A 24,104-nucleotide genomic window follows, 5' to 3' on the forward strand; every position below is an offset into this window, starting at 1 on the left:
AAAAAAAAAAAAAAAAAAAAGACCCTCCTGACTGTCATTACTAAAACTGTACCAACGATTGTTAAGGAAGACGATTCAAAATGTAGGATCACAGTTTCTAGCCAATCTATGAAAAGGTAAAGCTTTCAATGGTTTTGCCCATTTGTAATGTTAATATATACTGATGGCTCTGTAACTCTTCCTTTGGACTCGGGCAGACATGGCTGTGGCAGCATGCTTGTCCGTTTTCCATTCTTGCCTATTCTGTAATATCCTTTGGACTTGGACAGACATGGCTCTAGGCAATATGCTTGTCTGTTTTCCCACTTTTGTCTGTTCTGATATTTCCTTGAACTCAGGCAGACATGGCTCTGGCAACATGGTTGTCTGTTTTCCCACTTCTGCCCTTTTGAATATATGCTGAATAAAACTTTCTTTTTGCTTTACTAGAAGAAAAAAAAAAGGATACTCAGCTCAACACATGTGATGAGATAAGCACCACATTTAAATGGAAAATCTGGAAAATCTCAGTAATGAGACTCAAATAAATCTAAACAACTGAAGAAACTGGGTGAGGGTTAGCCTAGATGTCTATGGCACAGCCTTCTTTCCCTCTACTATGCACCTTATCTCAGTCTGGGAGTCAGAAGTCAAAACTCCAGATGCCATGATTTTAAAAATTTCTCCAGATTTCTTAAATCATTCCATGCAAGAGTCCCACGTCTCTTTTGAACTGGCTGACTAGACTGATAAAAGTCATTAATAGATCCTTACTTGACCACTTAGTATATTTAAAATAGTGTAGGGAATAAAGACAAGTCCTGGACTGTCTTCAATGGGGCTTACAATCTAGCAGAAGAGACAGAGAAGTGTGGAACTAACTACATTAAAGCAGACTGAATTATGCTTAGCCTAGAAAGGCAGCATGAATTCTGATTTGGGGACCTGAAAGGTTGAGTAGATCCTGTTATGAATAAATGTGTGTGTATGAGTGAGTTTGAATGGTAGAAAGAACTGCATTTGGAGTAAATGAAAGGTGCAGAAACACATATAACGTCTGGTCACTGCAAACAGATAAGGTTGAAGCTAGGGTTTCTGGAATCAGGATGGAGGGGAAAAGAGCCAGAAGTCAAGTTTGCCCAAGAGAACCCAGTTCTAGGGGGTGGGGGGAGCATGTTATAAGCATGTTTTCGGGGCAATAAGTTAAGTCCCCTCAATCAGTTTCACTCACACCAAACTCTTGCCTGAAAGTGATCCTCTTCAAGCAACTGTACCATCTACACTGTCAGGACTGATTCAGGCTTAACACTGGGAAATAGGTTGGAATTGTGTCTCCTTAACTGCCTGTCCCTTCACAGACCAGATGAAGCCTTGAAAAAGGAACTTCTCGCATATCCATGAAGTATTATACCTACTACTGAATTGTATCAGGACTATAATCAAACCAAACCCATTGCCGTTGAGTTGATTCCAACGCATAGTGACCCTAAAGGACAGAGTAGAATTGCCCCATAGGTTTCCAAGGAGCGCCTGGTGGATTCCAACTGCCGACCTTTAGGTTAGCAGCTATAGCTCTTAACCACTATCCCATCAGGGTTACCCACAATTATAACAGGTCATTAAAATCAAGCTACTAACAGGCATCAACTACAAATACGACTTTTCACCCTTTCTTATCAACTTGGTAATTATTTTAATTTCCATGTCCCTAATAGTTAACAGTTAATAGATCAGTCCCTGGAGAAGGACATCATGCTTGGTAAAGTAGAGGGCCAGTGAACAGGAGGAAGACTGTCAACGAGATGGATTGACACAGTGGCTGCAACAACGGGCTCAAGCTCAATGATTGTGAGGAAGGTGCAGGACCAGGCAGTGTTTCATTCTGTTGTCCATAGGGTTGCTATGAGTAGGAACCCACTCGAAGGCACCTAATCGCAACAACAATAGTTAACTGGGGCCCTAGTGGTGCAGTGGTTAAGAGCTCAGGCTGCTAACCAAAAGGTCAGCAGTTCAAATCCACCAGGTGCTCATTGGAAACCCTATGGGGCAGTTCTACTCTGTCTTATACGGTTGCTATCAATCTAATCAACTTGACAGAAATGGATTTTTTTTTTTAACAGTTAATTCGGAACCCTGGTGGCACAGTGGTTAAGAACTCAGGCTGATATCCAAAAGGTCGGCAGTTCGAATCCATCAGCTGCTCCTTGGAAACTATGGAGCAGTTCTACTCTGTCCTATAGGCTTACCGTGAGTTGGAATCGACTCAATGGCAATGGATTTAATAGTTAATTATGGATTACTACTTTGCTTCTGAGGTCAAACTAGCAGATTTAGTCATAACTCCCTAGCTAAATTTAATCATAATCACTTTATTATATTTATCTACTTCATTATTACATTATATTCTTTTATTGATGTTGTCATTGGCTGCATGATTCTGATTTTTCCTACTGATTCCCTGTGAAGTTGGAGTAATCTTAAAAGACTCAGGCCTATTCCCCCCAGATTTAAAAAATGCCATAAAGGAAAACATTATTTATTTATTTGTTTGTATACAAGAAGTATCCTGCAGCAGGAGTAGCTGACAAATAAATGACCAACCTGAAAGATTACGTTTGTAATGTTGTTCCAATTTCTCACTTTATGGCCTCCAAGCCATTACCTTGAAATTCGGTTGTTCCCTCTCTGCCTTACTGATTGCTGAAGTCTCTAAGTGGCCTTAATGTCAAATCTAAGGTGCTAAATTTTATAACAAGATCAATTTCCACAACATTTTTACTGCCAAGTATATTTTTTAAAGGATGCATTAAATTTGAGTCTGTCTAAAGCATGATGGCTAACAGGTTCTTTGAGAAGAAAACAAGTAGCGTACTTGTGTGAATATTTATCTGACAGTAGCTCACAATACTAGATTATTACAAATGGCAGCGACACAGCACCACCAGTGAGGTGACACAGGAGAATTCATCATCAGAAGTAGGTAGCTTTATAGAATATTGGTATTACTGTACCTACATTCTTCAAAAAAATGAGGATCCAAGTTCATTTATCATTTAGCAAGACACTTGCACAGCGCCTTCCTCACCCAGCCTTCAGAGGCTCTGCGGAAAATGAGATTTCTTTTTTTCTTTAAAGGTATTCAGCTGTTCCAATGATCAATTTTGCTGCATCACATACCTATCTTTAAATTAAAAGGGCAGGTGGGATTTGATATGAAAATAATTCTGTCCAAACTGCCATCTCTAAGAAGTGATAGAGTAAAATCAACATGGTTTTATGTAATATTTTGTCCCTCCTCTTTGATGTACAGCTCCATAAGAAAAGGAAATAAGTAGCCTCAGAAAATTTACAGAATTTAAAATCCCAGGGATGTCCTTTAGCCTCCATTATAGAAATAAGTTTCTCATAAATTTGTTTCTGATATCTGTCGTGAGGTCAAAATACAGTGGGTATTACATATTAAACCAAGAGTCAGCAAGTTATGGCCCTTGGGCCAAATACAGCCCTGCCACTTGTTTTTGTAAATAAAGTTTTATTGTAATCCAGTTGCTCTCATTCACTTATGTGTTGTCTATGGCTGCTTTCATGCTAATGGCAGAGTTGAGTAGTAGTGACAGAGGTTGTATTGCCCACACAGCCAAAAATGTTTACTCTCTGGCACTTTACAGGAAAAGTTTGCTGACCCCTGCACTAGACGAACAGTTTTGTGTACTCTGTAGATGTCCCGGTTCTGATCTGACTGAAGGACTTGAAGGACCAGGAAGAAAGGCAGAAAGCCAGAAAGGATGAAATAGTCTAGAAAATATACTGGGTTAAAAGTAATCACAAAGTTCTTACAGAAATGCCATTTAAATGCTTTCCTGGGAGTGGAAATAGAAAATTCAGTGGTAGATTAATGGAAGAGGAAGAGGATCTTTCTTAATAATCAGAAAGTCCTGGTTTTTCTTGCCCTCTGCCTTATCCACATTGCATTTGGGCCATTTTCTTTCCTCCTTTGGCTCAGCCTGTATTACTTCCCTCAAGGGGGTAACAGTGCATACAGACCTCTATTGCTCCCTTGAGAAGCTGCAGAGGTTCTGCAAACAGAGAAGCAATTTCTGAGAAAGAATAAAGTACTTTAAAAACAAAAAACAAAAAAGTCTGTTCCTTGCTATTATGCAAGTGGAGCAAGGGCTAAAATTGCCTTGACAGATGGGTGCCTCTAAAAAAAAAAAAAGTGTAAGAACCACTGTGTTATAGTTTACGGTGATATGTTTAAAACATCCTTTTAGAAAGTGGTTCAAGTATTTAGCTATAAAGAAATCTGCAGTCAGTTTCCTCACTGAAGCTTTTATTACAAAGGTAGATAAACTGAGAAACAAGATTTGCAGTAACAAGAGGTGTGATAAAGAAATACTATTGAAAAATCTATTTTTACATTACCTAAAATGTTTTGCACAATAACTAAAATTCTGGAATTACTTCCAGAGGTTATTCCAATTAATTTGCTATGTTTTCCATAATGCGTCCTTTTGTTCTATCTTCTCTATTTCACTCCTACTTGGATTATTACATTAATTTTCAATGGTGCTTCCTGCCTCTGCTTTCTACCTGCTCCCATCCCTGCTGCTGTGAGTGGCCACATTAATCTTCACAAAGCATAGCTTTCCTCAGACCTCTCAGAAACACTCAACTGCTGCCCACTACCAACCAATTTAATTATTAAATAGTCTTCCATCCACTTTTTTCCCACAACTCTTTTTATTACTTTTGCCCCAATTCATCTTTCCAGCCTTTTCCCCAACAAGTCCTTGTTTCTATTTGTTCACTATAGTCCAGGGTGGAGCCCTGGTGGTGCAGTGGGGGACCTGGTGGTACAGTGGTTAAGCATTTGGCTGCTAACCAGAGGGATCAGCAGTTCAAATCCACCAGCTGCTCCTTGGAAACCCTATAGGGCAGGTCTACTCTTTCTATAGAGTTGCTACGAGTTGAAATCGACTAGGCAGCAACTGGTTTGGTTTGGTCTAGTCTAGGCATATTTACTAAATGATTCCTTGAAGTGTTTCACTCATTTCTTTTTCACTGATATAATCTGTACCTGACTACCTGAATAATTCTTTTGATAGCTTCAGAGTAGGGCAGATTGGAGCCAGACTGTGTAGTTTTAAATTCCAGCCCTGTTGCTAATTACCTGAATTACTTGATCCCTCTGTACATAAACTTCCTTATCTATAAAATAGGGATAATGATGATAGTAATAGTACTTAATTCATAGAGGTACAAGAGGATAACTTGAGTCCTTACGTGTAAAGAGCTTAGATAAGCTTCTGCCATGAGTTAGATACTGTATTGTTATAGCTTAGGGACTATGAACACTGCCCTTGAAATCAAACTTAAGAATACTGGCTCTGCCACTTACTGGTTAGGTAATTTTGAACATGTTAGTTAACTTCTCTAAACCTCAGTCGCCTCAACTGTAAAATGGGAAAAAAAATAAACAAAACAAGGTTGTTGTAAAATTACATATTGAAGGTAAAGAACTTTGCATAGTGTCTGACTCATAATAACTCAATTAATATAAGCTGCTTCTATTATCAGAGTCATTATTACTATCACTATTATTGTTTTAGTTGCTACTTTTAATATTCAAGGCTTCCAAAGAACGTGAGTTCTAATTGCTTCATTTTTTTCCTATTCTGACTACTAAAAATTGAAGATTATTGATTGTTTTTCCAAAAATTTCTATATTTTCTCTATATCAAATAGGTAGCAGTGGATGTAATCAGCTCTTCAACCTTTCTGAGTGGAAGTCAAGTCAGTCCAGAATATTACAGATGTGCATTGTTTAATAGGATTTCCAGCTGGTGCCATTACTACTTTACATCCAGTTTGTGAGGTTAGGTCAGGTGTATCATCATATGTCTAACATTGAAGTCTGGAGTTCATTCTCACAAATTACATTCCGTCCTGTACTTGTGAGCTTTGTTTTTTGTCCAGGTGCCTTACCTTTTGCCCTTTTAATGCCAGGGACTTTGCCTTCTACATCTTTACATCAACAAGCTGTTAACTTTGAAGACAGACTTATCTAGCTTTGTTATCAGACACATGGCAGATACACTTACTTAAGTCTTTGAGCCCAAAATTTCTTAATGGAAAAACAAGGATCATACCTCTTACCCTTTACTGCAGCTGTGAGGTTGTGAATATAAAAGGTCTAGCATATAATAAGTAATTAATAAATGTGGCAGCTTTTATATCGCCCATTTCCTCTGCCTGTGGAAATTAACGTAATATAGAATGGGCATTCCATAAATACTAAATTGAATGGAATAAAATTTTGCAATATATTGTAATAAACTAAAAACTATAAGGTTGCTGCTAACTGCACTGGCTATATAAATTCAAGAGTCTTCCCTTGTTCATCAACTTTATTTTTATTCTTGGTCAAAATCTCATTTGAGACAAAATATATTTGTTAACAGTAAACTCTTAAAACTGAAGTATTTAACTTTATCTTCCATAAGATTATGTATGTAAAATTAAGAAGCTGGAATTTTATCCTGTAGGTAATGGGGAGTGATTGCTTTTTTTTAAAAAAAAAAAAATGGAGTAATAAGATGAATTTAACATTTCAGAAGAATGTATCTGAATTAGTGTTGGAACCAAAGCAAGAAAGAAGAAAACATGACTTACATTTTTGAGGTTCAGCTAAATAGAAATAGTCAAATCAAGAGGGAATCCAGGTTTGAAAGGTGCTTGATAAAATCAGGTTTAGCTATATAGGACGTAAGAGGAAAGGCACTCTGCATGGAAACGTCCACACGTAAGTGGAGTCTCTGGAAGAAGTAGGTCAATGGGGACAGTCAGAATTGAAGACAGTTGTGGAGATGAAAGCTGAACTTGTGGTGTTATAATAGCTTGGTAAGGAGCTTAGAATAGAAAAAAGAAAGTATAGTCAGATGAAATTCAGTGGTTTGAGAAGAAATTTTAATGCAGATTGTTTTCTGAGAGGGAGGGACTTTGGTAGATTTATCTCGGAGAGATATTTGCTGCCTAAGTTACATATGAAATCTATCATATTCTATTATCTGAGAGTACATCTTGTGTAAAAGATATATATGTATATATATATATATATACCAGGAGCCCTGGTGGTGCAGTTGTTAAGTGCTTGGCTGCTAACTGAACTGTCGGCGGTTCAAACCCACCAGTGTCTCTGCAGGAGAAAAGACCTGCAGGTTCGTTCCCGTGAAGATTACAGCCTAGAAAATCCTATGCGGCAGTTCTGCTTTGTCACATGCGGTCACTACGGGTCAGAACTGACTTGATGGCACCCAACAACGACAACAACATGTATATTTATGCATATATATTCATTTGTAAAACAAAACATCTTAAATGATAACTAGAGATGAAGTTAAATATATTTTTATTTCCTTATATTTTCATCTTTGTGTGTAATTCTATTCTGCAGCAGATACACTGTTTAAAAACAAATGTACACTTGGAATGTAAAATAGAATAGACACGTTTGTAAGAATCTGGTTTAAACACAGATGGGGTTACCTCCTAAAACCTTCTCCTACCTCCAGGGTATGTTTGTCCCATTATAGTAAATGATACTCCTGTTTTCCCAATTGTAACTTCCTACTGCGAGACGCACTGTTCGAAAGAAGCAGGTAAGAGAGAAAGTGGGGGAAGGATACACTTGCATGATTACCATAAATCCTGTTTCCAAGAAGGATCTACTCTGATAAGTAAAGGAAAGTTAGAGTTTTCCTCTTTTTTTTATGCTCTTGTCAAACATTTGTTTCCTTAACAGCAGAGGTAACTGAAAAAGTAAAACAGGGAGGGTGTGTGTGTGTGTACAATTCTAGAAGGTTGTTAGGTCTCTAACAAGGGTATAGAAGATAGCAAAAGACATTTGGAACACACAGACCTCAGTGGTAGATCTACTTGGGGTGAGGGCTCAAACCTCCCCACGTGTCATGCTCTCGGCCTTAAAAAAAAATAATTCAGTGCTGGCGAGTAGATTACAACCATAGCAACCCTGTAGGACAGAGCAGAACTGCCCCCTAGGATTTCCAAGGAATGGCTGGTGGATTCAAACTGCTGACCTTTTTGGTTAGCAGCCGTAGCTCTTAACCACTGCGCTTGGCCTACTCCCTGTAAATTTTAAAAAAGCTTGAAACTCAGCTGCATATGGGTACCAGATGATAACTCTAGTTATTTGGAAGACACGAGTGAGTGTATTTGTTTTTGTTTCTCCGCCTCTTGTAGTATCTATTAGAAAGAGGCTGCAGAGAAAGTCAGGAAAGTTATGACTGGTGTTACCAGTTGTGGGACTTTAGTTCAGTCACTTACTCTCTGAACCTTAATTTCTTCAACACTAAAATAAAGTAGTGGACTAGATAAGACCTTTTATAACATCTAAAATACATGACGGTCTTTTGCATTCAGGAGACTCTGCAGAAACAATAGAGTGAAGAAGGTGAGGTCCATGAAATTATGTCCCACTCTCTCTACAGATATGGGACAGATTAGGAGCCCAGGAAAGAGACTGTGGTGAAGTTCAACAGGATGGCAAGCAAAGTACTGGGAATTCTGAAGTCACAATTCCATCAGCTCTAACTGTGACCAAATGAGGGTCTGGTGCAGCACACGCATCTGGCTTGGACAACTGCCCCAATGGCTCGGCTTAGGAATCCTCCAATCTCTAAGATTAGTTGAATTAATTTGTCTTTTTGGAAAAATCTGTTACACTATATTTTTACTATAACTTCAATTTAAAAATGGAACAATATTTAGCAATCAGCATGGCTCAGGCACCAACAAATTAGATCTGAGATTTGACCAAGGAGAGTGGACACCAACTGGTGCTCTGAACTCATGCTGAATATGTCTGCTGTGGGTACCAGTTATTTATTATTCTGCAAGGCATAAATTTAGCTATATTACTTAATCAAAAATATTGGAATGTAAGTGACCACCAGAAATTACAGCGTATAGGCAATGGGCATTAGCTTTTACTTTCCAGTAGTTTACAACATCAGTAGTGTTGCACAGAGAAAGATCAGCATGGCATTAAAAGTTAAATCTCTCTCATTCTCTATGACACACAATCCCTGTGATTCATATCATGTGAGGAATTTTTTTTTCCTACACCAAGAATAGGAAAAACAGGGAAAGTTTCAGGCTTATTTGTAAAGGTTAAGAAGAAGAAAGAAAGATCATCTGAAAAGAACTAATTGCTCATCTTTGAGCATCCTCAATATTCTCCTGAGTACTCACACCAGCTGTATCTGCAGCTCTCCAGCTCTGTTAGTATCCATGACAGTATAAAATAGAGAACATCTCATTTTACATGGATATTTATGTTATAGGTTGTGCAGAAGGATGAATGTCAACACTTGAATAAATCTAAAAAAATAATAAGTGTATCAGTGGTATGGGACCCTGGTGGCACAGTGATTAAGAGTTTGGCTGCTAACCAAAAGCTTGACAGTTCGAATCTACCGGCCACTCCTTGGAAACCCTATGAGGGCAGTTCTACTCTGTCCTATAGGGTTGCTATGAGTTGGAACTGACTCGATGGCAATGAATTGGTTTTGTTGGTTTTGGTATCAGTGGCATATTTTGTATTTGCTTTCTATTTCCTTCCTCTGTGAAATTGAATCCATAATAGTTTTATATAAAGGGAAAGTACACTTTTCCATCTTTGACAATGAAAAGAAAAAAAATAGCTTTAATTCAAATCTTGAGCTTGTTAAAAGTTATTGCATAGAATATTTGTAGCTACCCCTGTAAGCGCCTTTGGCTTCTAAGATATAACAGAAAATCACAAAGACTCGTGTCTGATGGAAAGCTTTAGCAGGCTCTGTTTTCTACTAAATGAGAAATTTACAACGGAAGAGCGTCAAAATGTGGACAAGGACTCAATCGTATTTAACCATTCCTATTTGCCTTTCGGCAAAAGCCAGTGGCAACTTAACTACCTAAGCAATTTGTCTTTAACTAAGTTTCCCTTGCCAATAAAACATAAGGGTGTCATTAGCAAAACCAGTTGGACAATGTTTTCAACCAGCAAAGAAGAAAATGCATGTTAAATTCTTAGGTATGATTTGTCACCCCATTAAAAAAAAACAAAAAACCAAACCATTGCCTTCGAGTTGATTCCGACTCCTAGCGACCCTATAGGACAGAGTAGAACTGCCCCACAGGGTTTTCAAGGAGTGCCTGGTGAATTCGAACTGCAGACCTTTTGGTTAGCAGCTGTAGCACTTAACTACTGCACTACCAGGGTTTCCAATACAGGGTGTTAATTTTTCCGTGGGGATACAATTCTCAAAATTAGAATCCACTCAGAAGAAAAAGTATGTGATGTAAAAACTAATTTGTCCCCTGGATAGCCATTTAGAACATACCTGTAGAAATAAACCAAGGATGAACTCGTTTTCAATATTAATTCTTAAGTCACATTCATGAACCAGGGATTGAAAAGAACATAACCTAATGCTGTTAAAAACAAAAGAGCTGCAGAACTTTCTAAGGCTGACAGCGCAGTTACTGCCCTCTTGCCACCACTCTCCTCCCCATGTCCACAGCAGACACTGCAAAAAGATCATGACATTTTTTCCAGCAAAGCCTAGAGAATACTTTAAAATGCTTTATGATATAATACTTCCCAGAAGCTAGCAGCCATTTCAAAAGGACCCAAAGTGGGAACCTATTTTCATCCTTGTAAGTGTTACAAAAGTCATTAGTCATCATGGTAATTGTAAGGTAGAGGTTTGGATACAATCCTGCATGTTGTGGCCAACAGAAGAATGCGCATCTGTTCAAAAATGACTTAAAAATCAAAAACATGTTGCTAGAAGAAGGGTGATTTATTCAAACTTGAATGCCAGCGAAAAACACACATAATTATAAAAAATGCCATCTCAAATTATTTTGGGAAATAATTTAAGATTTTAATAGTGCTTAAATACCACTAACGTCCTATGAACGTTTGAACCACACTAGTATTACATCCATCCTATAGTTTCACAAAACATTCATTAACCTCACATGTTTGGGTTATTGTAAACATTAGTTACATTTCAATAAACAAAACCCTGCAATGCATTCTGGTAAATTAGTCACTACTAAGAGGAGACTAGAGCATGAAACTCAAACAAGAATTTCTAATGGAATACAAATATCCAATCTAGAAACTCTAATAAAAATCTCCCTTCTTTGGGTGATAGCTCTTGGCTATTACACAGAAAGCCACAGCGCGTGGCTCCCCTCAAAATGCATTATAGATCAAGCTCATAATCTTTCCCTCCACAAAAATGGCACAAGAATTGATTTCAATTATCATTTAATACTTATTTCCCTCTCCTGTCAAAAAATGTTCCATACACATGAAACTGAAGGTTGGCAGCCTGAACTCATTTATGGAACTTTTAAGGACTATTGATTTACCAGTGAATTTTCTAGTTCTCTCGTTGTTACTGGAAGGATGCCTCAGAGTCTGAATTAGATGATAGGATGGGCTGGAATGCCGATAGGCTTAGTTAAGACTGATGAAAAGCTCCTCAAAAATTTGTCAAAATGAATTTTATAAATTAGGTTAACATGATTGATTATACTAGGACAAAATTTCTCATGTAGCCTTGAACTGAATTTTAATTACATCTCTTCTTGCATTGTTACAATGAGGTATATGTCACTGATACTTGGTACTAACCGTTGGAGAGAATATGAAGTAATTTAAAAATAAATTGGACCTATATCTTTGGAAGCTAGAAACTGCTTTGTGTACCTGTGGGTTTTTTGTGTTATATGTTGTTTTTTTTAATCTTATTTTTTTAATTTTTAGCTACAGCAACATGTGAGTTACAAGTGAGTGTTTATAGTGTTTACTTAGGAAAACTCCCCCTTTCTCTTTGCCTCCCACCCCGTAACCATATATATTGATTTTTATATATTTGCCTATTTCATATAAGTGAGATCATACACTATTTGTCCTTTTATGACCAACTGCAAATTTTTAAAGGCTGAAAATACTACACATATCACAAAATCCAGAGAAACAACACAATATTTTATTAACTGCTTGACCCACTCCGGTATTTTATTTTTCCCCTATTTTTTGAGGCATAATTTTTGGTCACCTTCTAATATGACAATGATTTGATAATATTTTTTAAAGAGAGGAGAGGGATTGAGTTTTTTTTTCCTCTAGGATAGTTGATAGTAAAAAATGTTGTAATTGATAACTTTGAAACTTTCCGTTTTAGAACTCATTACTGGTTATGTTAATAGGCTGTTAGTATTGTTTTTTGAATTGACGAATTGGGGAAACCTCTATCAAGTTTCTTTTATAACTCAGCTGAATGATATGGAAGAGTGTTGCACAGACGAGATTCCAGCCCAACACAATTCAGTCATTGTTTCTCCTCCACTAACCACATACTACAGATACCAGTGCTGTAGTCCACAATCAAATAGCACTAAGACCTTTGACCACGAATATTGTCATGCTACCAGGTGAAATGGTAGGAGTATTTCCTGGAATCGTTACTATAACAGAACATTGTTGCTGTCAGTTGCCCTTCAGTGGATTCCGATTCATGACAACATCACATGTGCAGAGAACTGCTCCACAGGGTTTTCAAAGCTGTGATCTTTCGGAAGCAGATCACTAGGCCTGTCTTCCGAGGCACTTCTGGGTGTGTTCAAACCACCAACCTTCTGGCTAGTAGTGGGATGATTAACCGTTTTCACCACCCAGGGACCTAAATTATACACATAAAAATATTCCAGTAAATCTAAACTAGATGAATCTCGAACACAAACTCCATTTAGCACAAACGCATGAATAGCTATGGCTGCTGTCTCAGTTACCTAGCGCTCCCGAAACAGCAACAACAATGAAACACAAGTGGGTGGCCTTAAAGAACAAACATTTAGTTTCTCACAGTTCTGGAGGCTAGAAGTCTGAAATCAGAGCGTAGCAATAGGGAGATCCTTGTTGGTAGCCCCTGGAGTTCCTTGGCATCTGTCTTCCCCCTGTGTGTGTCTGTGTCTATTCTGCTCTTTTCGTAACTCAGAAGTGATCAGGTTTAGGGCGAGTCTACTTGGGTATGACCTCACTAACATAAAGAAAAACCTATTTCCAAACAGAATCACCTTCACAGGTATGTATTCACAAGGGCCAGGACTTCGGTACATATTTTGGGGGGGACACAACTCAATCCATAACTCCTAGTCTAACATCACCTGACACAAGAGGAAGTGTAATGGTGGGAATACGAGAATGTAAACAGACTGACTGCAGGTAAAACATCTGACTTTTGCAACAAAGATACATGACCATGTGAGCACATTTATAAGGCTCCTCCCAGAGTCTTAGAAAGGAGCTTCTTCAGCTTCAAGTTTAATACTTCACTGCCTATCTTCCCTCCTCTCTACAGCCCTTGCTTCTTCCCTGTCCCAACCCCACCCCAATATCCAAACTTCCACCCTTGAATAAGCCTCAACTACCTTTTCTTACTCCTCCACATCCACTTGTCATCAAACCCTATTTTTTTAATCTTCAATATATCTTCAACAATAATTCCCAATCCCACTGTTATCCTCATAGCTAAGATCACATCTGGGTAAGCCTCAACCTTTATTAATTCTGTAAATCTTCTCCCCTTTGCCACTCTCTTCTTCAATCTACCCGAGACAAACAGGTTTGATAACATTTTCTAAAACCTTGTTTATCTTCTGCTCAAAAAACCTTTAGCTGGCTTTTTATTATAATAAGTGAAGCGGTAACTTCAGCCTTTGAGGTCATCTGTAACCCCACTCTATTTCTCCCGTCTGCATTTTTTTCACTATTTTTTGTAACATGAATTTTCCATTTCACCAAATTATTCTCCCAGATTCTTCAGATTTGCCCTGAAAGGCCCCTTTTCTTGCCTTTGCTCTTCTCATCCTTTTAGCATGGAAGTTCCTCCCTCTTCTCTCCACTTCTCAGCTACACCTACTTATCCTGGTCTGCTGTTGATGCTTTCCTTCCCCTCTTAGAGCTTTTATGAAACATTCATAGCCATCAATGATACCTTCCTTTACTGTAGCACATAGTCTCTATTTGGCACTTACTATATGCTATTTCATGTTGTCATTCGCTATTTATATAAAATATGTATATGTATGTGAGTGTGGGTATGTATAATGTTATTTCAACAATATCACAAGTAGGTTCAATTTAATTGCTATTACCAAGCACCTTCCTCAGAACTGCAAAGATAAAAATAAATTTAAGAAACACTTTCTGCCTTCAGGGTGTATGAAATATTGTAAGTGGGAGAAAATAAAAACAAAAATGACTTATAATAGAGGATAGAATCAGAGGCCTGTATAGCAATTACGTATTGCATGTTAATTGTCTGATGAACTCTTTGTCTTCCCCACTAGATGGCATGCCTCTGAGAGCAGACACAATGTCTCCTTAATGATATTTTTATATTCCCAGCCCTCAGTTTCTGGAGGTATTGAGTTCTCTGTAGTTGGAGGTTAGTTGTAGGGACTGGGAGACATTTGTCCTAAATATTGCTGAAGGGATTCAAGCACTGACTGGTCACCTGGATGGGAGGTATGAGGTAAAAATGATCTGTATATACTTGTGTGAATCCTCTGTGTGACAAGTACTATCTAGGATATAATATTTGGGTTCTTTACTGAGAGGAAACACAATGTAACAAAGGTACAGAGGATTTGGAGTCAGAAAACCGGTTGCAAGTCTCAACTTCAAGTTTCATTTTCCTTACCTACTAAAATATTCAAATCAACAAGTAGTTTGTAGTATTATTTGGGATTAAGTGGATTAATATACAGTGACTGGAACCTAGCAGAATTCAAACATTTTTAGTTTTAGTTTATTCTCTTTTAATGCCTTAAAGATTGGTAAAGCTGATAAGCTTAACATTTTGTTGCTTGGGAGGTTTTTTGAAACCTAATTTTCAATTCTCCCAATCTAATTCAATCATGATGACGGATCTGTAAAATGTAAATGTACTCTTCTTAGCAGAAGATCAGCGAAAGCAAGCTTTAAAACATTTAAAGTCTGGATTAGAATGTGTAACAATTAAACGAAAATTCCCCCCCCCCTTTTTTTTAGACTCAGCTAACACTAATGATGGTTTTAAACAGCAATCTCATTTACAGTAAGCTGTTCCTTGTCAGGCAAGCTGCAAGGAGTGGATTTGATTACCTATATACGTTCTATGTGGTCAGAAATGTAATGCTGAGACTCAGCAGGGGAGAAAGAAAAGCCTGAGTGAATTGGCTCACAGTGTCATTTATAATAAAGGGAACGTTTTCTAAGAAATTTTATCTGAAAGTAAAGAACTCCTTTGAGATTTTTGCCATCAACTCAGCATGGTGCTATTATTTTGTTATTGAGACACTTAAACTTTTGTTTTTCTTACCCCGTACAGAAGAATCAATAACCTAAAATTAGAGCAGAGAGGAGCAGCTCTTGAGTGTTAATCTGGGTTTGGTACTGACTGCTTCAAAGATTGCTGCCAGCAGTTTAGCATCCATATATTAAACTCTGTATGCTTTCATTGAAAAAATTAATTACAATATGATGTGTTATATGTTTAAATAAAATATAGTATAATAGAGTTTTTAAAAACAGTATCTGTACAGCTTTTCACATTATCAACAATACATTATAGCAAATAAAATTTGGGTTGTCTGCCAAGCTCGTAGTTCCTTGGGTGGTGCAAATGGTTTGCTCTTGGCTACCAACTGAAAGGTTGGTGGTTTGAACCCATCAGAAGTGCTGCAGAAGAGAGGCCTGGTGATCTACTTCCATAAAGATTATAACCAAGAAGCTGTACAGAGCTCAGTTCAGACCTCATTTCTACTCTGTAGCACATGCGGTTGCTATGAGTAGAAATCGACTCGATGGCAGGGGGTTTATTTGGTTTGGTTTGCCAAGCTCATATTACTTTCTCCTTCTCTGGACATTAGTGTCTCCACATATTATCTTTAGGATTAGGTTCCCAATAACCATGTTTGTATCGTGTGACCTTTCCTCTTACCCCACTCCCCACCACTGATGGCTGACAGTGGTAGATCTCAGACCTAATTTCAATGACTCCTGTTGTATAGTCATAAGTGATTAATTAGTGCTGGAGACCTGACAAGCCTGGGTGAATTCTATTCTCCCACTTGGGGATCAGGATTAACATTCAGAGCCAGCCAGTCAGTATCTGCAGTTGGTTAGACCTGGCCCACATAAACTCAGCAGCTCCCAAACGGCCATATTCCATCATGTGTTGAGCCATGTTGATGAGAAAAGCCAAAAGACTCAGTCTGTAGATAAAAACCAAATATAGGAAAAGAGGTGAAATATAAGAAAAGATTCCTAACAGTCTTCTAGTTCCTTGGTCCAGGTGTTTCTTAAAGTCTGATAGTATTCCTATTACTGGATTTCATGACCGCTTTTTATAACATGGAGTCTATGGGTGGTACAAGTGGTTAAACGTCCGACTGCTGTTGAAAGGTTGGTGGAGGTGCCTCAGACGACAGGCCTAGTGATGTGTTTCCAAAATGTCACAGCCTTGAACACTGTATGGAGCAGTTCTACTCTGCACAAATGGGGTCACCATGAGTTGGAATCGACTTGACAGCAACTAACAGTAACAACAATTTTCGTGTAACATCCCCCTCAATCTTTTTTTATTTTACTATAAGAAGTTCAAATGGCTTGTTACTTGCAATCAGTTAACGCCTAATTAATTCACAAAAGTAGGCAAAAACATCCGTAACTTCAAAGGATTTATAGTTTCTTCTGGGCAGAAATTAAAGAAATCTATATGATCAATTTCATGTAATAGCTATCTTTTATGTAATGCCTACAATGTTCTAGGTATTTATGCATGCTTCTGTTGTAAGTGCTTATGCATATTTATTTCTAATCTTCAATATCATCTTGTAAGGCTGAAATTGTTACCATCATTATACAACAGAAAAATCCAAGCCTCAAAGTGTTCATAAAGTTACACAGCTAGTGACAGAGCTGGAATTCAAACCTGGGGATGCTTCAGTCTCTTACAAAGTCCACATCCTGTACAGCCAGCTGCAAAACATATGTGCCTGGAGGTCTAACACCTTCAATAGGATCTCAAACTGAACTTTCAATTCCCCCTGTGGTAGTCCTCATTTCAATAAAGGATGTCGCAAATTTACCCAGTTGTTTGATCAAAAATTATCCTTCACTGAAATTACCCTTCACTGCTCTTTCTCACACATTCCACACCTATTCCATCATCAAATCCTTATAGACATATCTTCTCCCTTTATGAGAATCTGACCTTCTCATCCCCTCCAAGTCACCATTATGTTCTGGGGGTACTGCAATGAGTTACTCAGTGATTTCCCTGTACGCATGCTTGAGTCTGCCTCTCTTATTCCATTCTCCATGAAATAGGCAGAGTGAACATTTTAAAACACAAATCTGATCGTGCCACTCCACTGCTCAGAATCCTCCAACAGCAACACGAATTGGCCTGTCTATCCCTCTGACCTTATCGACTGGCCCCCGCTCACACATTCTGCTCCAGGTTTAGTATCCTCCTCACTGTACCCAAATATTTCAAGCACGTTCCACTTCAGGGCACCGCACTTGACGTTTCCTCTACCAGAAATGCTCTTTACATCCATAGTCCTTGGCTTAGTCCCTCATGTTATTCAGGTCTTTGTTAAAACGTGTCAGCTTCAAAAAGTTTTTCCCCAACTGCTCATTTTCCAGCAGTGCCCTCCCTCCATTTCTCTCCAGAGCACTTACCTCTACTTGACATCACTTAATTCATTTATCTATATACTTTTTTTGGTTGTTGTTTTCTGACTCCTCTCACTAAAGTTTAAGCTTTGTGGAAGGAACTATTTGGTCTGTTTGTTCAGAGCAATATCCCCAGGACCTTCAGCACAGTGCCTGAGATGGGTTAGAGGCTCAGTAAATGACTGAGTGAATGAATAAAGGAGATTAGATACTTCAAAATCTAAGTAAAAATTTCAGTTTACATGGTGTGATGGCTTATTTTATGTGTCAATTTGGGTAGGCTATGGTGTCCAGTCATTTGGTCAAACACTAGTCTACATTCTGTTATGAAATATCCTACTTTTACACAAATAATGTGCACGTTATACATTTTTTGCCAACAGCACAATCCCCTTGCATATTATTGTCCTAGCTGTGCTATGTGCATTACATGTGTGGCCACATTATTTATGTGAGTGCATTATTTGAGAAAAAGATGGTAGTTACATGGGATAGAATCAGTTGGCCTTAATTTAAGTAAAGCCAACTTACCTACCATAATGTAGGTTGGCCTCATCCAATCAGTTGAAGGCCTTAAGAGCAAAAAGGGAGGTTTCCTTAGGGTGTGTTTTGCCTCCAGACTATAAACAGACATTTTGCCAGAACTCCCTCACTCTTTACTCTTCTTGCCGTCTGACCTATGGATTTTGGAACACAGACTAAAGGAATCTCCAGCTTGTAGTCTGATCTACGGATTTTGGATTTGCCAGCCTCCCCACAATCTCATGAGCCAATTCTTTAAGGTAAATTATCTGTCTGTCTGTCTGTCTATTGGGCTGTCTATCCATCATGTATTCATCCATCATCTATCTATATCTATCTTACTGGTTCTGTTTCTCTAGAGAACCCTGACTAAGACACATGGTTTTAAATATTTTCTTCTACTTTCTCTAAGAACCACCCCCTTTCTAGATTTACCCATTCAGAATATAACCCTTTAATTCATGTTCTTATAAACTCTTTATGCTTCTTTAGCTCCTACTCTTATTTGCCCTGTATTCCAGTGATTTATTTGCTATGAATTGGAATGCACGTGAGGGGCTACAATTCTGTCTTGTACACTCTTCTCTTTCATAATGCTGTATAAATTCTTTGATACAAAGAAATGTTGACACAATTCTGAAATTTTTTTCCTTGTTCAATTTTTTAAAATTATCTGAATGCTTAAACCTCTCTTAGAAAGTCAGAAAACCCCATAGTGACAATGCACACATAAAGATTGTGAAGCTAGAAGTTTTCTCAGAGATTTAAAAAAAAAAAAAAGATCCTATCATCCTTGTTGTGAATTTTTCATTCATTCTTTCAACAAATACTTATTTTTCACCCATTATATCTCAGGTAACAAAGATTTAAAATAATTTTCCCGAAGTCATCCAGGAAATGATGGTAGAACCAGGGCTGGGTCCTATGTTCCCTGGCTTGTAGGCTTGTTTACAGGATAACATATGTTTTTTTTGCTCCTGACTTGGCAAATTTCAGATTTTCTAAGATTTTAAATATGAATACCTTAATGATATATAATAGATACTTCAGAGGCATATGTTTTACCTTTTCCAGTGGAAGTGGATTTCTACACTTCATAATTTTGCTTCATTCTTGCAGACTTTAGTCAATGTTTCACATTTAAATAAAAATATTTTTCCCTTATAAGGAGCCCTGGTGGCCCAGTGATTAAGCACTTGGCTGCTAACAAAAAGGTTGGTGGTTCAAACCCACCAGCTGCTCCACAGGAGAAAGATGTGGCAGTCTGCTTCTGTAAAGATTTACAGCTTTGGAAACCCCATAAAGGCAGGTCTACTCTGTCCTGTAGGTTTTCTATGAGCTGGAATTGACTTGACAGCAACAGGTTTGGTTTGTTGGTGCTGATTTCTCCCTTAATGAGATAGATTGACACAATAGCTGCAACAATGAACTCAAACATACCAGTGATCATGAAGAAGGCACAGGACAATGTATCAGTCTGTTATACATAAGGTCGCCATGAATAAGAGCTGGCTCAATGGCTACTAACAAATTTTTTTTCTAAAAACTAACATATTCTAAGCATTATATATTTTTAGTGATACCTATCAACTACTTTTATTTTATCTTAAGATTAAGTTTTGCCTGGTTATTAAGGCAACCGGTCCATAAAACTTTTATTTGTTTTGAGTGTCCAGCACATGGTTGTATATGTCCTTGAAGAGCTTATATTGTAATGAGTAATAATTCACAGAGAACATTTAAGAGGATAGCAAGTTTGTGGATGGTTTAATGAAACAAACACCTAGAGTAGGGGATAGGTGGGGTGGAGAGATTAATGGAACAATGAATCTGTTTCATAGGAGGATGATCTGCCTTGCATCAACTTAATTTAACAAACATTTACCGAGGATATCCTATGGTTACACAAGTGAATATAAACCGTCTCTTTTTACAGGCTCCACAGTCTAGTAGGGGAAATGGACATATGGACTCTTAACATGGTCAGTGGAATGGTGACAACCTAAATGAAAGATCAAAGGCTGCTCAGAAGTACAAGACACCCAAGAGGTTTAGTGGGTGAGAAGGGAGGGGTGATGCGGAAAGAAACTGCATTTCTTATGTGATTACGTATATACAATATAATAAATAACTATACATATATATAACCTACAAAACCAAACCCATTGCTGTCGAGTCAATTCTGACTCATAGCGACCTTATAGGACAGAGTAGAACTGCCCCATAGTGTTTCCAAGGAGCAGCTGTTGTATTTGAACTGCTGACCTTTTGCTTAGCAGCTGAGCTCTTAACTACTGCAAAACCAGGACTCCTATATATATACAGAGAGAGAGAGAGAGAGAGAGAGAACTTCATATCTGTCAATCCCAGATCTTTCAATAGTGAAAGAGAAAGTAAGGATATTTAAATGAAAGAACAGCCACATGGCCTCCCATCATTGTCGGAGTTTGCAATATAATCACATTATATTTATCAAATATTTCTGAGTGAATTTTATGCTAGTCTTTAGCATGTCCTAGGAGAATCTTCTGAATTACATTATGTTCATAATTATTTATTTTGAAATCTAATCATGTCTTCTGAAGAAAATCTCGATATAGTTTTATTCTTAAATGTAAGGCATTTCACTGGTGCTAACAACAACGACACCTACAAAATGACAGGTTTTTTCAAAATGCTTCAATTTAAATGCACTGCTTTAAGTCCTGTTGCATTTGTTTTTCTTTGTAATATTTTCTCCTATGTTCACGGTATATAAATATCTTTGAGATTTAGCTTGTTAACCAGTCGGTGTAACTCTAAGGACTGATTTCTCGAGGGTACTTACATATTCTTCATAAGCCTCATGGGCCGGAGGAGGAGGTGCCCTGTAACCTGGCACTGTTGGTGCCCCCCGCGCTCTTGGGGTAGGGACGCCTCTTGCTACAGGGGGCACTGGAAGAGCTCCACGGGTCACAGTGGTCCCTCGAGGGGTGAGGACGCCTCTTCCAGGTGGTGGGGGAGGAGGAATGGCACCCCCACGACCCCTAGGAGAGACAGGTCATATACACATGAAAAACAAGTGAGGACAGAAAAGGGACTATAATAGATAAAGCTCTCATCTTATATACAGTAGGAAGGAATCTAAATTTATTTATGCATGTTTGTATTTATGTGAGATTATTTAGAATGTAAAGTGTTCTGTCCTCCACAGCTGAATAAAATTTATAAATACTGACTATGATTTAGTTTTCATGAAAATCATGTAAACTATTTTGATATTTTCATTTATATAACTAAAAACCAATGCAAAAAGTAAATAAATAAACACTGCGATGATACTCCAGATTTGCCAAGAAAATCCAGATCATCTGATAACATGACTCATTGGACGATCTACGAAACTAAGCTGTTATATGTCTTGTCTCCTCAATGCTGGGGGTTATTGACAGTGATGTGCGATGTTGTCATTTACCAAAAAATGATCTGTCTGCAGTTTAATAAAATGTGGAACTCTAACCATAGTGATTTCATTCTGTTTATTATTGTGGCTTAAGCTTGAGGTCACTTGAAATCACAGCTCACTGTCACTGATTTGTCATGCATGTAACCCCATGAGCTGGCACTGTACCCAATATAATATATTTTCCTATGTTAACTATGGCTCTAGTGGAATATATTAATACTCTGCAATAAAAAGAATAGACTGAATACTCTGTACTGCAGTGCTTCACACAAAAGTACTTGCACTGAAAGCATAAGATCAAATGGTTGCAGCCAACTTTTATGGTATTCTGTGGCCTTTAGAAAGGTTGAGTATTTGTCTGAAGTCTGTGGGCACTGGCACAGTTATTTCACTTTTTATTATGTCTGAAAGGTTGGCTTCTGGAAAGCACTGCTTTCAGCAGGAACACTAAAGCTTTGGGAGAAAATGATGATCATTGGGATGTCAACAATCACACTTCTTGGCTGTACCCACATATGGAGGATGTAGGTTATACTTTCTGCTATGAATAGCAGTCAGCTGATTCCTTATTGCTTGCAGAAAATGAGCTTTTTTGAGTGAACAGTAAGAATGATGGTAAAGCTTTTAAAAGTTTTAAATAGATTATGGAGCTGATGAATAGAGAAATTTCAGAGACTTGTTCAGTGTGTACTTATTGTGAGTCTAATGTATACAGATGCTCTTCTAGGTTGGGAGAAGGTGAAATACAAAAGATCCCGAAGGCCCAGTGCCTGCTTCAAGTACAACACGGTTAGAAATACAATACTCTATACTATTACAATAGTATAAAAACATATCTGTGGGGAAAAAAAAAAAAGATGTAAAGGCCAATTTTACCCTGGGTGTCCAAGTGTCTATCTGTCTGCTCATAAGTAGAGTGAACGTATGTCCAGGTTTGCTCAGGATAGTTCCGGTTTACAACTGTTCTCCTAGCTTCCTCTTTGATTTATTATATTAGCAATCTCAAAAATGTCCATGCATGGATAATAAATTATAAGGTCACCCTACTTTAAACTATTCAGGTTATCACAAGTTCTGGTTATACCAACGAATAATCATGGGTAAGTATTATAATTCCCTAGGCCTGAAGCAGGCTTAAAGTTTGTTTCTTTTTCCTAAACAGTAAAAGCAGATTTATAAATCTTGCAGAATTCTTCTGCTCTAAAATGATATAATTCTCACATCAAATCTAATTTCTCATCCTGTCCCTTCATCAGCTGACACCCAGACACAGCCCCCGTAAATCTGTCTCCTGAACCTAACTCATTACTTCTGATGTGCTATATCCTTTCCCTGGAATTTTCACTCCATTACACTTTCCTCCATTCAACTCAAGGTTAACTACATCTATTTAGGGTACTGTCCCTGCCCAAATCTACCACAACACTCTTTCCTCTGTTTTCCTGATTTCTTAAAAGAGTATTCACCTCTTGCTCATTCTTCATCTGAATGTGATTGAGGGCCTTCGCCCCTCTGTCAAAAATACTCTTGCTGAGATCACCAGTAGCCTACCGAGTTCCAAATCCAATGGTTTCTTTTATGGTCCTTACTTGCCTGCAAGGAGCCCTGGTCGTGCAATGGTTAAGTGCTCAGCTGCTAACTGAAAAATTGGTGGTTCAAACCCACTCAGCGTCTCCATGGGAGAAAGGCCTGGTGATCTGCTCCGGTAAAGAATAAGCTAAAACCCATTACCATCGAGTTGATTCTGATTTATAGCTATATAGGACAGAATAGAACTGCCCCTAGGGTTTCCAAGGCTGTGATCTCTATGGAAGCGGATTGCCACATCTTTCTCCCACAGAGCGGCTGGTGGGTTCGAAGCACTGACGTTTTGGTTACCAGCCAAGTGCTTGACCACTGCACGACTAGGACTCCTCTCATAAGGATTACAGCCTAGAAAACCCCAGGAGGCAGTTCTACTCTGTCCCATGGGGTCGCTATGAGTTAAAATCAGCTCGATGGCCTGACAACAACATTCGACTGCACCTTTTCTGTTATACGTCTGGAAGATATCTTCATTGGAGTTTTAGGACTTTTCCTCACCTTTCGTCCTTCCTCTTTCCCTCTCCTCAGCCCCCTTCCTTGGCTTCTATTCATTTGTCCACTTTGGAATGAGGATTTCCCCAATTTCTGTCCTCTATTCTTTTCCTTTCTTTCATGGTTGCACACTGAGGTCCCTACCTTTAATGATGGCCATTATCTGTTTGCTTTCTAGCACAGGCCATGTCCTGGATTATGGGTCTTATACCAAAGTTCCCTAGGTTGTCTACACCTTAGGGTCACCTGAGAATCTTTTAAAAATGTCAAAGCCCA

General features: G+C 38.2%; 1 protein-coding gene across 1 annotated transcript in view; it reads right to left on the reverse strand.

Annotated features, from left to right (window-relative positions):
* Positions 1-24,104, reverse strand: part of KHDRBS2 (KH RNA binding domain containing, signal transduction associated 2) — a gene marked incomplete at its 5' end in the record, with an annotated part of 440,115 nt that overhangs the window by 194,288 nt on the left and 221,723 nt on the right. Inside the window, one exon of the mRNA XM_004386836.1 lies at positions 21,135-21,333. Within this exon, the coding sequence (XP_004386893.1) occupies positions 21,135-21,333 (199 nt within the window). The remainder of the gene's footprint in view (positions 1-21,134; positions 21,334-24,104) is intronic.

The sequence above is a fragment of the Trichechus manatus genome, unplaced genomic scaffold (assembly GCF_000243295.1).
Source record: "Trichechus manatus latirostris isolate Lorelei unplaced genomic scaffold, TriManLat1.0 scaffold00172, whole genome shotgun sequence".
NCBI classification, from domain to species: domain Eukaryota; kingdom Metazoa; phylum Chordata; class Mammalia; order Sirenia; family Trichechidae; genus Trichechus; species Trichechus manatus.